At 44.1% G+C, this 16234-nt stretch overlaps 1 protein-coding gene across 4 annotated transcripts in view; it reads right to left on the bottom strand.

The window, feature by feature from the left end:
* Nucleotides 1–16234, bottom strand: part of NF1 (neurofibromin 1) — a 68230-nt gene that overhangs the window by 41194 nt on the left and 10802 nt on the right. For 3 of the 4 annotated variants that reach the window (XM_065036651.1, XM_065036652.1, XM_065036654.1), the window contains exons 5-30: nucleotides 15892–15998; nucleotides 15577–15644; nucleotides 15265–15340; nucleotides 14627–14784; nucleotides 14002–14175; nucleotides 13702–13824; nucleotides 13338–13412; nucleotides 13120–13251; nucleotides 12701–12835; nucleotides 12035–12148; nucleotides 11617–11696; nucleotides 10884–11007; nucleotides 10200–10343; nucleotides 9238–9484; nucleotides 8856–8929; nucleotides 8663–8746; nucleotides 7700–8140; nucleotides 7137–7276; nucleotides 6514–6636; nucleotides 5984–6067; nucleotides 5516–5632; nucleotides 4288–4469; nucleotides 3971–4182; nucleotides 3064–3225; nucleotides 1954–2057; nucleotides 942–1077 (exon numbers count right to left, since the gene is read on the bottom strand). In XM_065036651.1, coding sequence (XP_064892723.1) covers nucleotides 942–1077; nucleotides 1954–2057; nucleotides 3064–3225; nucleotides 3971–4182; nucleotides 4288–4469; nucleotides 5516–5632; nucleotides 5984–6067; nucleotides 6514–6636; nucleotides 7137–7276; nucleotides 7700–8140; nucleotides 8663–8746; nucleotides 8856–8929; nucleotides 9238–9484; nucleotides 10200–10343; nucleotides 10884–11007; nucleotides 11617–11696; nucleotides 12035–12148; nucleotides 12701–12835; nucleotides 13120–13251; nucleotides 13338–13412; nucleotides 13702–13824; nucleotides 14002–14175; nucleotides 14627–14784; nucleotides 15265–15340; nucleotides 15577–15644; nucleotides 15892–15998 — 3616 coding nt within the window. Of the gene's footprint in view, nucleotides 1–941; nucleotides 1078–1710; nucleotides 1779–1953; nucleotides 2058–3063; nucleotides 3226–3970; nucleotides 4183–4287; nucleotides 4470–5515; nucleotides 5633–5983; nucleotides 6068–6513; nucleotides 6637–7136; nucleotides 7277–7699; nucleotides 8141–8662; nucleotides 8747–8855; nucleotides 8930–9237; nucleotides 9485–10199; nucleotides 10344–10883; nucleotides 11008–11616; nucleotides 11697–12034; nucleotides 12149–12700; nucleotides 12836–13119; nucleotides 13252–13337; nucleotides 13413–13701; nucleotides 13825–14001; nucleotides 14176–14626; nucleotides 14785–15264; nucleotides 15341–15576; nucleotides 15645–15891; nucleotides 15999–16234 lie in introns of all 4 variants that reach the window. The other variant, XR_010467312.1, reaches the window with a different exon arrangement.

The raw sequence follows: 16234 nt of genomic DNA, 5'->3' as shown, positions 1-16234 counted from the left end.
TCTTCCAGAGCACTTAATGGAGACGCCAGCTCAAGCGCTCGGCCGTGCCCGCGTCTCACACCAAATACAGCCAACAGCATTTTCACATCTCTTTCCTTCCATTATACTCAGCTTCAACACACAGTTTCTAACATTTAGGGCTTGTAACTCCTGTGGTCCACTGAGGACCATACAGGTGTTTTCTCAGGAGCATCCTGTAAGCTGCTTTTCTGTCAAAGGCAGAAAATGTAAGATTGTATCCGCCTGTCCTGGACAACTGAATAGTATTCCTGGAGCACTAACCTGAATAATACAATTCATAGGCATTTTTTGGAAAAATTTACTTCAGAGAGAAATGCTCTTGAAGAAATTGCCTCTGTTTTTATGCAGAGAACAACTGTCCCGAGCCAGTACCTGCACAAGCAGCTATTCCATTCACAAAGTTAATGCCATACAGGCACGATCTGGAAGACTTCTAGAGAATTAACTAACTTTATTTCTGATGGACTTGGTCCTGTATAAAAAGCAAACAAGCGCACTGTCTCTACACTCCACGCAGTTCTGCTTTCTCCCAAGCCAGCAGTGATTCCCCTGCCTCCCGCCCTTCCTGCCTTCCCTGCAGAGGGGTGAACCGATAGAAGCACGTACAATCATCACCTCTCTGCTTAGTCTTCAGTCTCCCGTAGAGATGTAAAGCAGAGATTACCGCTGCTTTATTAGGTCTGAGTTTCTAGCTGTGATTCTACTCCTTAAAAAAATAAGGTTTAGTGACCTCCTGATCGCAATCCCAAGTCTTAAATCACCATTCAGTCCCTATGTTTAGATTCCTGTCATTCAACAAAGATCTGAACAAAGTCTTTAACAAATGCCCACTACGCATCCATTACTGGACCAAGCTCTGGACTTGGAGCATGGTAAGAGCCAAGCCCAAAGTTGGGTGCAGACAACCGCCGCAGGCATACCTGGTACAAGCAGTGGCACACGCTGCGCAGCTGCGGGGGGAACTCCGAGGAAGAATTAATGATTGCATGAAAAAACTTTTCTGTCATTTGCAAGAGACTCCGCTGGTTCTCCTCAAGGCTTTCTGTAGGCTCCAGCCTGAAACAGACCCATACATGTATGACCGGCAATCAAATGAACGATACCAACTGTACTTACATGTTCGGCAGTAACCTTATTTCCCAGGGTCAACAGAAATCTTACGGAAATACTTAGGATCTTTTAGATAAAAGTTTCCATCAATATTTTAAACCCTATAAGTTACAAATACGAGGCCATTGAAATCAGTAACAGACAGCTATAAGCGCGGCTCTCTCACGCCATTCCATACACACACACATACGTAATTCCAACTGATAACTGCATTATCAGTTTGATAGTTGCTCTGAAAGGAATTTTTGAGGTAGACACTGGTATTTCAGAGTTAAACTATTAAGAAGAAGGCCTGTCTTTTGGTAAGCTACTTGAAAGACAAATACTTCAAGTTTTTCTAAGAGTTAGAGATAATTGAAAGCAACAGAACAACAGCTACCAAATCCAAGTCTTGAAGGGATGTAAGAGGAACTGAAGCAAAAAAATTACACACAACATGCACGCATTCCATCTCGCTTCTGTGATTAATCAATGACCTAAAGCAGATGCTTTCTGGCACTGCTGGCCATCCCCACATTAGCAGCCTACACAGAAGTAAGAAGCAGCAAGTAGGAAAGAGGTCCTGCAAGAGCTCTCTACCTTCCTTACTCTCTCAGGGCTTAGAGGACATGCAGCAAAACTCATCTCGCTGTGCTGGACAATCCTCCCTGCATATAAGGATTGCAGATACAATTAATGGGTCTGGCAAAGGGAGGAGTGGAAAAGTATGAAAGTATGAGAAAAATATTTGCAACAAGGAAAAAGGAATCCTAGGACATTTACAAACACTGGGAATCGTGTTCACAAATAAATACGTTTGCTTCCCCCCCTTGAATCTCAAACCTTGTTGGATCCACCTCAAAGCTAACATGCTGCCACTCAGAGGATGTGATCACAGTCCTTAACAAAGGTTCCAAAAGCTTCTGCAAATACGTAGCACCATATACCTGTGTACAAAGAAAATCAGAACGGGTGGCAAGATTAGCACAGCAGCTCACGGGAACGCTCCGCAACTCTCTAAGTGTTAAGAGAGCCTGAAAACACTTGACTTCCTCTGACACGAGCCACATTTCTGGTAACACTGGTCTTTCTATATTATAGTCTCATTTCTGAAACATAACTGTGATCAATTTCTGTGTATTTAAATTCATTTCCAATTTAGAGAAAACGACAGGTCACTTCAATAGTTGTGATAACCAAAGGAGATTCTTTCTTACAGCACGCTCGCTCAACGCTCCATCTCTGTACACAACTTTTAAAACTGAAATGGACGCACAAACGAAACCTCAGACTTTGCCTCCCGTCCTCAAACCGCTGGTTACAAAAGGACCATCAGAAAGAGCCTTCAAGCTGGTGTCGGGCCCAGAATCACTCCTATAACTCAGCTAGTCAGAAGGGTAAAGACTATGACTGAAGGGAAAGGACTTGAAGAGAACTAAAGCTTTTACAGATGTTAAGCTCTTGTACCAGCTCATTTATGCTTACTAAATGACTAGTAATCTTTGTTGAAATCTACAAAACTTGCAAACATTTTCGTTACTGCGACAGGTTTTCTTCTTTAACAACACAGAACACACGGAGCAGGCAGCACGACCCGTTTATTGCCTTGGAGACATTCCAGAGCACCCAGCGCAAGCTGAAGCCAAACCGGTTGAGCCATGAAGAGCTGGCGAAAGCTTCGCTCCAGAGGGATTTGTATTTTTCAGTTGGGCGTGAGCTTAAGAGATCTACAAGACTCACTTCAAACACGAAAACATTTAAAACTCCCTAAACTTAACAGACACGAGAGCTGAGACTAACTTACACCCAGACCCAAAGGCAACTCTGGATTATTTTCAAATCATTTGAACACTCAAGTGCTTAACACCATAGACTGGTAGTTTTGTATTTTTATATTAAACTTCTTCTGTTATTGAAGTGATTTGTAGCAGAGAGAAAGAGCAGATAACACACCTTAAAACAGAAAGTCATTATTTTACTGGCTAAGCTGTTTCCTCGGAAGAGCGTCTGCATGGAATCCGCCAGCTCCACCTCCTTCGAAAACATGTTCCAGAGCAGCTGGTAGAGCAGGTGCCGGGAATCAAAGAGAGTGACCAGGACGCGAGCGAGCTCATCCTGGAAAGAACCAACGAGACGTTAATCTGACCGGCAGTGACCCAAAGCAAGTCAAGAATTACGACAAATGTACCAAGCGGTTTGTACTAATACTTTAAATTTGCTACGGAGTCTTGCACGTAAATACCGAATTAAGCATATACGATCTCTCTTTATATCTTTCCTATGCTATTCCTTGTCTACAAATCTGCCCCACAACACCCAGTCACACAAATCCATAACAATTAGTCTAGACAGATGAGCAGTTACTCTGCTGTATGACAAAGCGCAGCTCATCTCACTAAAATCCAGAGGAGCAAACACAGTTCTGCTTGTCTGCATTACAACTACACACAATCCATGATAAATATCTCATGAAAAATCCATGAAAATCCATGAAAAATCTCATGACTGCCCCAAGTGATATTTCTTGTAGCATAGTCCAAATTTTCAATTGTGCTGTAACCACCAGAAGACAGTCCTGAACCAGGCCAAACACACGCATTTATGGCAATAACTACATCCAAAATCATTCCTAGATAATAACTAAAAGATGACCGTAAAAGTGCAGTTTATAATCAAGCTCTCTGACAATTAGACTCAGTAGAGTTTTCAAGAATATACAGAGAAGGGCCAGCTATCATGGACGGTAGTCTGCGCTCTCTTCAGCAGACTGCTCTTACACCCTTCATGTTTGCACTGTTTTTTACTGCAAGTCTTAACATTTTGAAATAACGTGGGAAATAAAAGGCATGAATCAACTCACCCACTGAGAACAAGGCACCACGTTGGCTAAAGCCATGGCAATGGGGAGCTCCCCCTGGTCACCCATCATGGTCACCAGCTCCACCAGCCTCTCGAACCGATCCGCCAGCACCGTTTCTGCCAACGTATCAAACTCTGTTCCCTGCTGCAGGATCTTAGTGAGCACTTCCATAAACGTAGCTCTTGTTTGCAGGTCTTTATGATAGCCCAAGCCTGATTAAAAAAACCCAGAGCTACTAAGGAAGCTGTAAAAATAAGTTAAACACCAATGTCTTTGTTATGTACTCATTTCTGCACCTTTATCTCTAAGTGCTTTACCTATTGAGTGCATAAGCCCGCTGTCCACGTTCGCATTGAGTAAGTTGGACATGGCGAGGACGGTGCAGTGCCGCAGCGAAGCGAGTCGGCGAGACATCCCGCGCTTCCTGCCGCCCGTTTGCGCGCTTTCATCTTCAACTTCACTACAGTCATTGAGAAGGTTCATAAACAGCGTGAAATATCTAAAGAAAAAGAAAGACAAATAGATATGAGGCCCTGGACCCAGAAAATCAGGCAGAGAACAGCTAAGAAGCTCTGCCTGGAGAGCCTCCCGGATGGACCTCATCTGCAAAACGGATTACAACTGCAGCTAGAAGGAAAAAACAAAGAAGGGTGGTTGTAGTCGGCAACTCCTCCTGAGGGGAACAGAGGGTCCTATATGTCACCCAGACCCTTGTCCTTGTCAGCAGGCCAAGGGCAGTGATCCTTCCCCTGTGCTCTGCACTGGGGAGGCCACCCCTGGAGTGTTGTGTTCAGTTCTGGGCCCCTCAGCTCAGGAAAGAGATTGAAGTGCTGGAGCGGGTCCAGAGAAGAGCAACAAGACTGGGGAAGGGACTGGAACACAAGCCCTATGGGGAGAGGCTGAGGGAGCTGGGCTTGTTTAGTCTGGAGAAGAGGAGGCTTAGAGCTGAGCTCAGCACTCTCTAGAACTACCTGAAGGGCAGTTCTAGCCAGGTGGGGATTGGGCTCTTCTCCCAGGCAGTCAGCAATAGGACAAGGGGCCATGGGCTTCAACTCTGCCAGGGGAAATTGAGGCTGGAGATTAGAAAGCAATTCTGTGCAGAGAGAGTGGTCAGACATTGGAATGGCTGCCCAGGGAGGTGCTGGACTCACCGGCCCTGGAGGTTTTGAAACTGAGACTGGACATGGCACTTAGTGCCATGATCTACTCAATGGACTGGAGTTGGACCAAGGGTTGGACTGGATGATCTCTGAGGTCTTTTCCAACCCAGTCGATTCTGTGATTCTGTGACTTGGATAAGTAAAACCACCTGAGAAGATTTGCATACAGGAGCAAATACAAAATAAACCTCCCAAAAAATCTCATGACTGCCCCAAGTGATATTTCTTGTAGCATAGTCCAAATTTTCAATTGTGCTGTAACCACCAGAAGACAGTCCTGAAATTTGTGTGCAAGTCTTCTCTAACCAACCATAGTTTGTAAAAGTCACATGGTGCATCTACTTAGAGTAATTGTATAGAAAAATAGTTAAAAGTCACTATTTACTTAAGAAATAACTGAGATTTCGCTTCCATCAGCTCAACACCATCTCCCTCTTCAGGCTGCAGCGGCAGCCCCGCGAGCAGCGAGACCACGGCTTCCATACTCGCCTGGTCCAAGTCTCTGAAAAAGAAAACGGCGAGCAGCTCTGTCTCGGCTCAGCAGAATCAGCGTCTCCTCCCCCGACACCTTTCCCATCTAGCACCAAATCCCTTCTCCTCAGATGTCTAACTGCACGTCAAAAACAGGTTTTTTCTTAAAGTAATTGTAGGGAAGTTCTGTCCACCAGGAAACAGCTTTTACACGGCTGGGACAGGTTCAGCCATCGGTTTCCTGAGGACAAGTGCAAACCTAATCTGTCATAAAAAACCCACCGACACAGTTAAGTATCAATTCAACACTATAATGCATTAAACACAACTCTGCTGCCGCTCACCAAAACTGCAGAAACAGCTCCAGAATATTCCTTCTTACCTTGTCAAGCATTTCACATCCTCATCTGTTGCTTGATTAGATGTTCCCATAACCCAGTCTGTCAAATACTCCACCATTTTGTTCCTGTTACATATGGATACATTGCGTTAGCCTATGGGGGTTGGTTTGGTTGGGTCTCGTTGATGTTTTTGCTCGGTTGGCTGTTGTTTGGGGGTTGGTTTTGGTTTTTCAATAGCCCTCCCCACAAACACACTCGTTGCTGTTGGCATCATTTGTAATTATTACAATTTCAGTGTAAGAAGTGAACTAATTTTGTGACACCAAGAAACGCTCCCGGTCTGTATCACACACAGCGTTTTTATGTGTGTATAGTATCCCCACAAGCAAAACACAATTTCAATGCAGCAGCAGGCTCTAAATGAGTCTGAAGATAAAGACGGGGGTGTGGACCCTATACCAGGAATACTGGCGTGAGACAGTTTGGGGGTTATTTGTTTAAACACATAACCAAACAAAATGACACTTGTTCACGTTAACCCACCCCAGAAGTTACACAACACAATACTCACCTAAATTTCATTTCTTGGCAAAATGAGAGGTCGTCTCTCCTTTCCATCATTACTTCCACTAACTGACAGAGCTTGGTTTTTATTTGAATTGCATGTACCAAATTCCCAAGCACACGCACATACCTGAAGAAAAAGGCAGAAAGATTAATTATGTGCTACACACGACACGGCCGCACACCTGACGAACCTCGTCAGCCCACGGACCCGCGCCCTGGCTGACCCGGCACCGTGCCGACGGATTAACCCCGTCTGCGCCACCTGCTTTTTCAGTACCACATTTCTTCTGGCCAGAAAAGTTTCTCCTAGTATAAAACTGAACAGAAATCTGCCCTTCAGCTGGTTTCCGTTGCACAGAAAAGAAACCAAGAAAGCTTACAAGAACAGGGCCAAGCTATGGAATGGTTAGTTCTTTAGAAATAAAAGCGTCACCCTCCACCAGCGTGTGTTCCGCTACACTATAAATGATCTCCACGATTACTGAAGTTGGGAGAACATAAGGAGGAGGATCAGAAAATCAGCTGCTGCTTCTCCATGGACGCAAGTAGAAAAGACGTCAACGGGAATGCTCTACCTCGCTTCCCAACCGTACGACTTTGTGCAGGAAGGTCAACAGGATTTCGTACCTAACCAGGTTTAGCATCATTGTCTCAATACTAGCTTGTCCCAGATGTTCGGAGCTCCCTTCTGTATGATTGTCAAGCAAATTCTTCATTATGGCAATGGTTTGCTCTACAAATTGTGTGTTGGTCTCAGTTAACAACACCTACAAGAAGAAAATTGTGTGTCTTAATTCTTCACACACAGAACCAAAAAAGGACACTCAGCAAATACACCGCAGCATTTCAAAAATCGAATGGAAAAGCATTTTTGCAGTTATCACTGAGCCAAAAGAATTCCAACATATGTCAAGACTAAATATGTCAGTACAACCAGCCATGATTCTGAGAACATTCTCCCAGAGTCTGTACTCAGAGTTCACTAACAATTCAAGAATATTTTCAGTTACTTGATGTTAAATACGGCCTGGAATCACAAATGCAATAATTATTAATGCATGCTGTGGAATGCAATCACAACACTTGCAGGTTTTCTGCACGTAACACAAACGGGTATCAATTTCAACTACCTCTATGAAAGACAAGACTGACTTTTTTTTAAGACGCAAAGGAATATATCAACACATTACCTGTCCTTGAGAATCAAAGAACTTGCTGATGGTGTTCTTCAGTTTGTTAAACAGCATCGGGTAAAGCGCTGGGCTCAGCTCCAGACCCACCAGATCTTTGATATTGGTCCGTATCTGCAGTCCCACCTTCTCGTGGTTGCAGACCATGAGAGTCAAGAGCCGGTCGATGAACTTGCTGACCGGGGTCTCGGCGTTGCCCTCGGTGGACACCATGGAGATCATGGAGCCCTTGCGCTCGCTGACGGGGCCCATGGGGGGGCTGTACGTGGCCAGCCCCGCGGTGCTGCGGTGCTGCAGGCACACGCCCCCCAGCGCGCACAGGAAGCCCGTCATGTTGATCCACTCCTGCAGAGAGTCCGTGTCCGACAGGTCGATGGAGCCGCCGCCGCTCACGTGCGACATCCGCCTCTTCACGATCGTCTTGTGAAGACTCTCGGTGACCTGGCAGAGAATGGTTGAACATGAAATCTCGCCAACTGAACAGAACCGAGACCAGAACTTTCAATTATTCCATAATGCATCCTGCCCTTTACAACTCCAGTCTCAAGAACTTTCCTTCTATAGTTCAAATAAAGGGGGTTGCCAAGACAAGCCCCTGCTCTGCACCAGCATGCAGCACATTTAAACCACGACATCCAGCAGCTGCTTTAACAGCTCCCAGTGACAGGGATTTCGCCATTTCTCCAGTAGTATCCCAGCACCTTCACTATTCTTTCTTTCAATTTGTTTCTAATTTTTAAGTTCAGCCTCCACCTCCCCAACAGCAATTTAAGACCAATTACTTCTGGTCTCTTAGTAAGCACCGTGGACAACTGATCACCATGATTTTTCTGGAATACTTCCATGCAACTTAAGTCTGCCTACAAAACTCAATTCCTATATTAAAATTCAATTCCTTAAAATAAATAATCTTAAATATTTTAAATTTCTAAGGGTTGAACCCATGGAAAAATTCATAGTCACCTGCCCATCTTCCATTTTGGTCTTTGGATAGTTAAGGATTAGTTTTGTAGCTTGCTCCCATTTTGCATGTGTGTCCTCCCAGGCCTAAAAGAAGATATATCAAGACTTAACTTCAAAACTACTTGTAGGAACAGCATTTTCTGTTTTCAAAAAAATAGGCAAGCAAAGAGTATAAAATGAGCAGAAAGCTCACCTCTGTGTTGCCTGCAGTTGGATGCTCAATGCGTCTCAGCAACGCCATCACTCTCTTCTGCAGAGCCGCTCTGCCTGCAAAGGAGCGCAGAACAGTTAACCAAGTCTTTTGAAAACCCACCGACATCAAATATGAGATCTTCGAATGCAATTATTAAACTAACAGAGGAACATATCCCTTCTATTCTTGTTACACTTTAAAATCCTCCTGAACTCAGTCACCCGATTCCCAACTCTTCCCAACAATTCCAACAATTAAGATATTTTGGTGAAAGCAGGAGTAGCAATCAAATCAAGAATTTCAACCTGTTTAAAGAACTCAAACACAAATCATAGTCTTGTTATACACATAGAAAGGTGTTTTTCAGATTGATGGTTCTTACCTGTAGACATCATATTGCTAACAGATGCAAACTCCATGAAAGTGTTGTAGTTTGGCAAAAAGTTATGCACTGAGACTTCATCTACTCCACACCTGATATCGGCTTCCTCACAGAGGTGACGGAAACAGGACATGGCAACCAGGACCGCCTCGATATCCGGGCTCCACAGAAACATGTACAAGGCGACTTCCAGCTTCGTCTGGGCTTGGCGACAAATCGGGGTCCCGCTGCACGCTGCTGTACTTTCCTTGGGAAACACAGCATTCCCGGTTTGGTAATATTGATAATGAACACGACAGCTTTATTAACGTTCAGCATTAGCCAAACTGTTCTTTAAAACTGCTTTTATTCTAGTAGGAATAAGCAATGCTAAACAAGATCAGAGCTTTCATCTGCTGCTGCACGAACAGCGGCGGAGAACCTGCTCCTTGCGCAAGGATGCCCGAGTACTGAGGACAATACTGCAAAAGTGTACATTAAAAAACAAAAGAAAGTTTTGGCTCATAAAAGATGTTCTAAATATCCTCTTCATTTTCTTCCTGCAGCTAGAACTAGTAGTAAAATTAGGCCTAAGTAACTTGTCTGTCCAAGGGTGTATCTTACTGAAATGTTTGATCTTATGGTCCTTCCTGGTACATTCAAACTGCATGCAATGCTTTCAAATGTGAGATTTCAGATCTACTAACAATAGACTAGCGTGCAGGGATGCTGTGTGCAACCCTCAGGAGAAATATTCACCAACATTTTAACTGGAAAAAGATGTGACCTCCTAAAGTCTGATACATCAGGATTACCCAGCATATTAGAAAATTAGATCCATTATGTAAGACACAGATGTCTTCTCCTCCTCAGAGATAATTAATTTTAATTTTAAAAATGACCGTCAAAGTAATTTGATTTCTACTTGCACACAGGCTTTCCTGCCTAAGTGGTAAAACGGATTATGATCATCTATGACTTACCATGGAGGAATTCCCCTTCCCTTTCCTGAGGGTGGCCCCCGGAGCACAGCGCATCATCTCTTCGTGGTCAAGGGAAATTTGACTAGTTCCACCTCCAGAGACATCATAAAGGAAGAGGAAGTGGCAGGAACTCCGGTCTGATTGCTAGAGAGACAGGGAAGAAAATAATAAATCAACTTGGTTTTTGAACAGGGTAAGATTTCAGGAAAGCAAAAAGCTCTTTGCCATCCACACAGTGCTGGTCCCACGGGTGCTCCCAGCACGTCACACAGTGCTGGTCCCACGGGTGCTCCCAGCACGTCACACAGTACTGGTCCCACGGGTGCTCCCAGCACGTCACACAGTGCTGGTCCCACGGGTGCTCCCAGCACGTCACACAGTGCTGGTCCCACGGGTGCTCCCAGCACGTCACACAGTGCTGGTCCCACAGTACTGGTCCCAAGGGTGCTCCCAGCATGTCCCTGTAGCTCAAACAAAAATCCTCGAGCTGACTTTGGTTAACAATTGTAATGAAGGTGCCTCACGAAACACCACCCTTGACAGAGAGGAAATCACAAAACAAAGTATAGGTGTAGCTATTAAATCTTTTCCAGACATGAAAATAACCTGGTAAATAAGGGAGTGACAAAACAGAGAGCAATTCAGATGAATGATCCTACCAGACAGACGTTAACATTTATTTACCTTGTTTTTTAGCAGAAACTTATTCCTACAGATGAGAATCTCTCGCAGCCACTTGAGGATTTCGGTACTGCTGAGCATCTGATGACTCGTCAGCTTCTTGCAGATATAAAAAAGCATTTGTGAACTGCAGCAAAATGAAATTCAGCATTAGCTTTTAGTAACAAAAATTTGAAAGACATTACTACATTTTACATAGAAATAGGCAATTAGGATGAATACCCTACACATACGCTAGCATCGTGTTTTCAAACGTGTAACAGTCGTAACATAGGTGTGCACTTCAAGGGACAAGCTCCGTCGGCCCCATCCCACCGCCCAGCCGGCCGCTGCGGGTCCCTGGAGGAACTGGAGCAGTTCGGGGACCGGCCGGCAGCCCGGGCTGGCGATTCGGAGCCCGTGTGTGTCCCCCACCCAGACGGGGCGGGACGAGTCACCGACACGCTGACAAGGTCTCAGCTCTGCTCTGGAAGGAACACGTCTAGGGATGTTCCTTCTTCACATCCATTCCCGCCTCGCACTCTCTGTTAAAACTGCCAAGGGGTCCAAATCACGGTCAATTTTAATGGGTTTTTCCCCAGCCTGAACAGACCACAAACTCATTCTACTACTAGAAACTGTGACTGCAGATTGCAGCCGATGTCACATAGCTGTCCCAAAACACTCACAGCTATTTCGAAAGAGAAGACAAATCAAACCAGCTATTTCTCTAATTTACAAAAGTTAACTTACATACCTAATTTCCCAGAATGTTTCTATAGGCGCATCAGGATTCCACAAGTCAATGCTGTCTAACTGGTGAAGAACTAGCAAGGCCTAAATTCAGAACAAAGTCGAGTTTCACTCAAAGGCAGAAATGCATAGAGTACCTCATGGGTATGAAGTGCTCTGGAGACCCACCATAGTAAAACCACACAAATGTTACAATGGAACTGGCAAAGTCACAGAATCAGCAACTTTGCATGGAAAGGCTAGAAATCAGAAGTAACTGTGGTGATACGTTAGTTTTCTCAGTCAAGCTTTTTAAATTGTACTTATAGGCCTCTCCTGTAAAACGCTCAGGAAAAGCTCGGAGGGACCAGCGCTGAACCACAGCACCGCCCCCGCCGCTCCTCCCCAGAGCGGCCCCGGCGCTCGCAGGAACGCTCCCTCACCTCCATGGCCTCCTGCGCGATGTCGGGCATGCTGGACTGCGGCACCAGCTGCACCAGGCCCGTGATCAGCTCCGCCGTGCTCCCCTGCGTCTCAGGCCCTTGCTTCCTCGGGTTCTGAACAGCAAAAGCAAAGCAAGTTGTACAATTGTTAATGACTGACCATGTTACTGACCACTACAGTGGCATCTCTGTAACCAAACGAGGTGGATTGCTGGGTCTTTAAGAGAGTGCCTCATATTTTTAAGCTATGACACCCCTTGCATATATCTTTGACAGGATTGACATATTTTAAAAATAAACAATAAACAGATCTGAGAAAATGGAAGATCTAAGACCGCATCTGTCTTTCTACTCATTGAAACGATGACTAATTTCACCCTCCTGCCCTTATTCCAATTTTCTTCTTGTTCTATTCCCCTCTCCCCCTTCCCCCTCTTTCGGAGTCAGAGCTTTACACTCTTTGTCATTATGCTGCTCTGGTTCTGCAAAACTTCTTGCAGTTTCTTTTGGTTTCGTGTTTTTCCTCCGAAAGCACAGAAGCATTATAACCAGAGAGAAGAATGGGGAGGGAGGTATTCCAGATGCCACGTTTATGTTTTTCATTTTTATTCATTTAGTAGCTTCGAAAGTAAATTTTACTCTGAATGAATAGTACGATGTACTTACACACAGCAAAAGCTTCGGATCAGCGTGGATCAGTTTTACCAAGGATAACAGCAAGAACTTGTAACTTCTGGTTTCCAAATCAGTAGGTTTTTCTTTAAATTTAAGGCTCGTCATTTTCTCCTTAAATGTAAGACTCTGATGGAAGGAAAAAACCCCACAGTCATTGTCGATAGGGTAGTCTACATAGTAGCTATAATTAAACATCTTACGAAGTGTATTGCTTTTATAATCTATGATTCATGAAAAAGTTTTAAAGTATATAAAAGTCACTCAAGTGTAGTCGCATAGCCTTCTAGTTAAAACTCCCTTTTACGTATGCATACGCTACCATTTTATTATATCTTTGAAGTTTCCTTAAGAACGAAGGAAAGAGGGGGCAGGGGGCCACAGGCGGCGTGCGCCGAGGCCCGCAGGCTCACCGGGGTCATGCGGATGGCGGGGTGCGCCCCGCAGCCCTGGATGGCTTTGTGCAGCGTCTCGCTGAACATGCTGCGCAGCTCCATGGCGTGGCAGTACACGGCGTCGATCCGCGGCCACCAGTCCAGCGCCGACTGCGGGGACACACACACAGTGAGCAGATACCGACCCGAACGGCAGCCGCGCATTGCTGGGCTGATCGAGCGCTTTCAGAACTTACATTTGTGATTATTCGGTGGAGAGAATTTACCAGTACGTAATGAAATGTTGATGGAGAATTCTGTGCCAAGCAAATCTACAAAAAAAAAAACACATGAAAGCCACTGTGGAACATCTTTGCCATCTTTTCTGTCACACTGAATAACATACAGGAGCCTTTCTATTAAAAAGACAAAGCTGCCAAATCTAAACAAGAGGAAGTTTAATCAGCTAAGAAAAGATTTATAAAAACATGCAGGGATTTATTACTAAGGGATATTTATAGTTGAACGTATGAGCTCCCAGCTGCTGTCAGCGTATCTTTTATAACTGACAGGCCATCAACAGCATGTGGAACATGACTTACCAGTAAGTAGTGTTCTCACCTTGAAGTGCTGGTTATTGTGAGGGTTTATGCGGAAGCAGGAGACTAAGCAGTCAATCATAAGGTCCACGTCTGCGTTCTGATTGCCTCTTGAAAAAGGTTTGCTTGGATTAAACAGCAAATTCTGTATATTTAAAAAAATAAATACACCAATCAGATACCAAGATCATTCTTGTCTACTGTCAGTACAAAACTTTCCATTGAAAACACTACGGTATTCAGCTAAGGAGAAATTAAAAGTTTGTTTCAGCATTTTAAAATCCAAATTTCTTCACTGCAATCAGGAAACAGACATTTTTACCTTGAGATCGACTACCATGGACTGCACCAGGAGGAAGATGACAGAATTATCTTCCCAGTTGATGTAGGTGGATGCTTTGCAGAGTTTAACACAAGCGATGGCGGCGCTCTCGGTGAGCTGCCTGCTCCCGCCGTGCCCTGCGAGGGCCTTCCTCAGGTTGTCCAGGAACAGCTTCTGCAGGATTCAAACCAGGAATAGTTACAACCACAGCTCTGGAAACCCCTGAACAGGGGCGTCAGACTCTTAAGTATTAAAAACAACACCGCATTTTATGATCAGAAATCATGGATATTTGCATTGCCAACACCTGCTTGATACAGCGTTCTGGAGAAACATTATGTTTAAGGACAATAACTGTGAACAAACTTGGGCCATGAGAACGGCACAAAGCCAGGAATAAACCCCCCGGGAGATGGAAAATCTGCAATAACATTGTGGGGGCCGTTACTGACAGTGAAAGAATACACATCAGGTGAGAACTGAAAGGGGTGCATCCATTTACATAGGGAATTGTGATATGCTTTTTAGGCCCAGACAAAATAAAATACACCTGAAATACAAAATAAGAAAAAATAAGCATCCTCTAGAAATCGGAGCCAAAATTCAGATACTTTTCTTCTCTTACCTTGTTCATTTTAGTTTCCTCGACCACATCCTTTGCTATATCCTGGATGATCTCTGGGCACAGGACCAGGAGTATGATCTGCAGCGGCCAAACTGCTGCTTTACGCTTTGTGCTTTCAGCAAAGCCATCCACTAAGTCAAACAACTTCTCTGCACAATCTGTGTAAAATACAACCCCAAGTTCAATACCATTTAAATTATTAGAAGGTAAAGAACAGGTATAAAATAGCAGAGGGACAGAGCTCCACATACGCAGAAGGCAAGTTCTGGTTTCCACGTTACTGGCACGCTAGTGGGGACAGAATGCTCCCGAGCCAGCGAGAGACACGGTTTAACTGAAAAGATACGTTTTCCTCTTTTTTACTACAGGTGATGTTCTCTAAGTTTTTTTCCTGTATCAAGACGAAAAACATGTATTTATAGAGTCTCCAACTTCTGGGTTTGATTTCTTTGTGTTGGGAACCCCAAAATGAATCTCTAACAGGTGAAAGAGCGACATATCCTCGCCTGCCCGACCACGGTTGAGAGCAATCTCTTTGCGATTTGCAGGCTGCACGAGCAGCAAAGACACGAACGGCAGGCCAGCGCGGGGCTGCGCGAGACGCCAACTTGTGAACGCCGTCACTTGCTATGCCTTACCAGCCATATCGGTCTGCGGTGTCTGGTACAGCTTTGTGAACTCATCGGGATAGTTTTCCACCCAGTTCCAAAACGCCTGCAGATAATGCAAAACATCTTTATGTGCCGGAGATTAACAAAGATTTTTTTCTGAACTATGTATTTAAACAAACAGAGATTTTTCTCTTAATCATTCGACATTTCTTGCAAAGCATATGCAAAGGGATGCACCAACTTATATTTTACAGTAAAGTCCTCACTTGCAACTATTCCTAAATTAGAGAAAGACTGCAAATAAGCGATGACACAGAAGACAGATATTAAAATACTTACCTTTTCGAGACTGTTGATAACAGCTAACTGAGCTACTTTCTTAAGGGCTTTAAACTTGAATACAGTCTCTGTAAAGGTAAAGAATTTCTGCCTTTAGAAAAGAAACTTGGTTCTAAAAAGCAACACAGATTATAAAAGGCATTTGAAATGCAAAGCAATTTTTAAGGCCATGTCTTTATACTACTTAAGTATTTTCAGTATTTTGGTAAAAGTGGAGTAAAACGCTGCAACAAAAAGATACAGGTATCAAGCCCATTCTGCCATCTCTAACCATATTCAGATAAAAATATTTCAAAACACAGGCTCAAATCATACCTTGCAAGAGTCGTTTCAGTTTTGAACAATCCACACTGATGTACTGTAAGAGTTCAATATCATGAACATCAGCGTTATCTTCTGAACAAACAGTCAGTTCCTGTAACCTAAAAACACACAGTAAGCGAACCGCTCAGTGGGGCGGTGTCAGACAGCTATGAACACCTTCCCATGATGATACGCATTTGAAGAGCAGGGCAATATTCTATGATCTCCTCATATAAACCATCTCCTCAAATAAGCTTCTCCGGGTTTAGTAATGAAAAGACAGATCTTGCATGACTAAGAGTTAATGTTATAGTCTTATTCCATCCCCATACTGAAAATGGATCTAGAAATACCC

This window comes from Columba livia, chromosome 20 (genome assembly GCF_036013475.1).
Source record: "Columba livia isolate bColLiv1 breed racing homer chromosome 20, bColLiv1.pat.W.v2, whole genome shotgun sequence".
Lineage (NCBI taxonomy): Eukaryota > Metazoa > Chordata > Aves > Columbiformes > Columbidae > Columba > Columba livia.
Note: the sequence above shows the minus strand (reverse complement) of the source record. Positions and strands in the feature narration are given on the sequence as shown.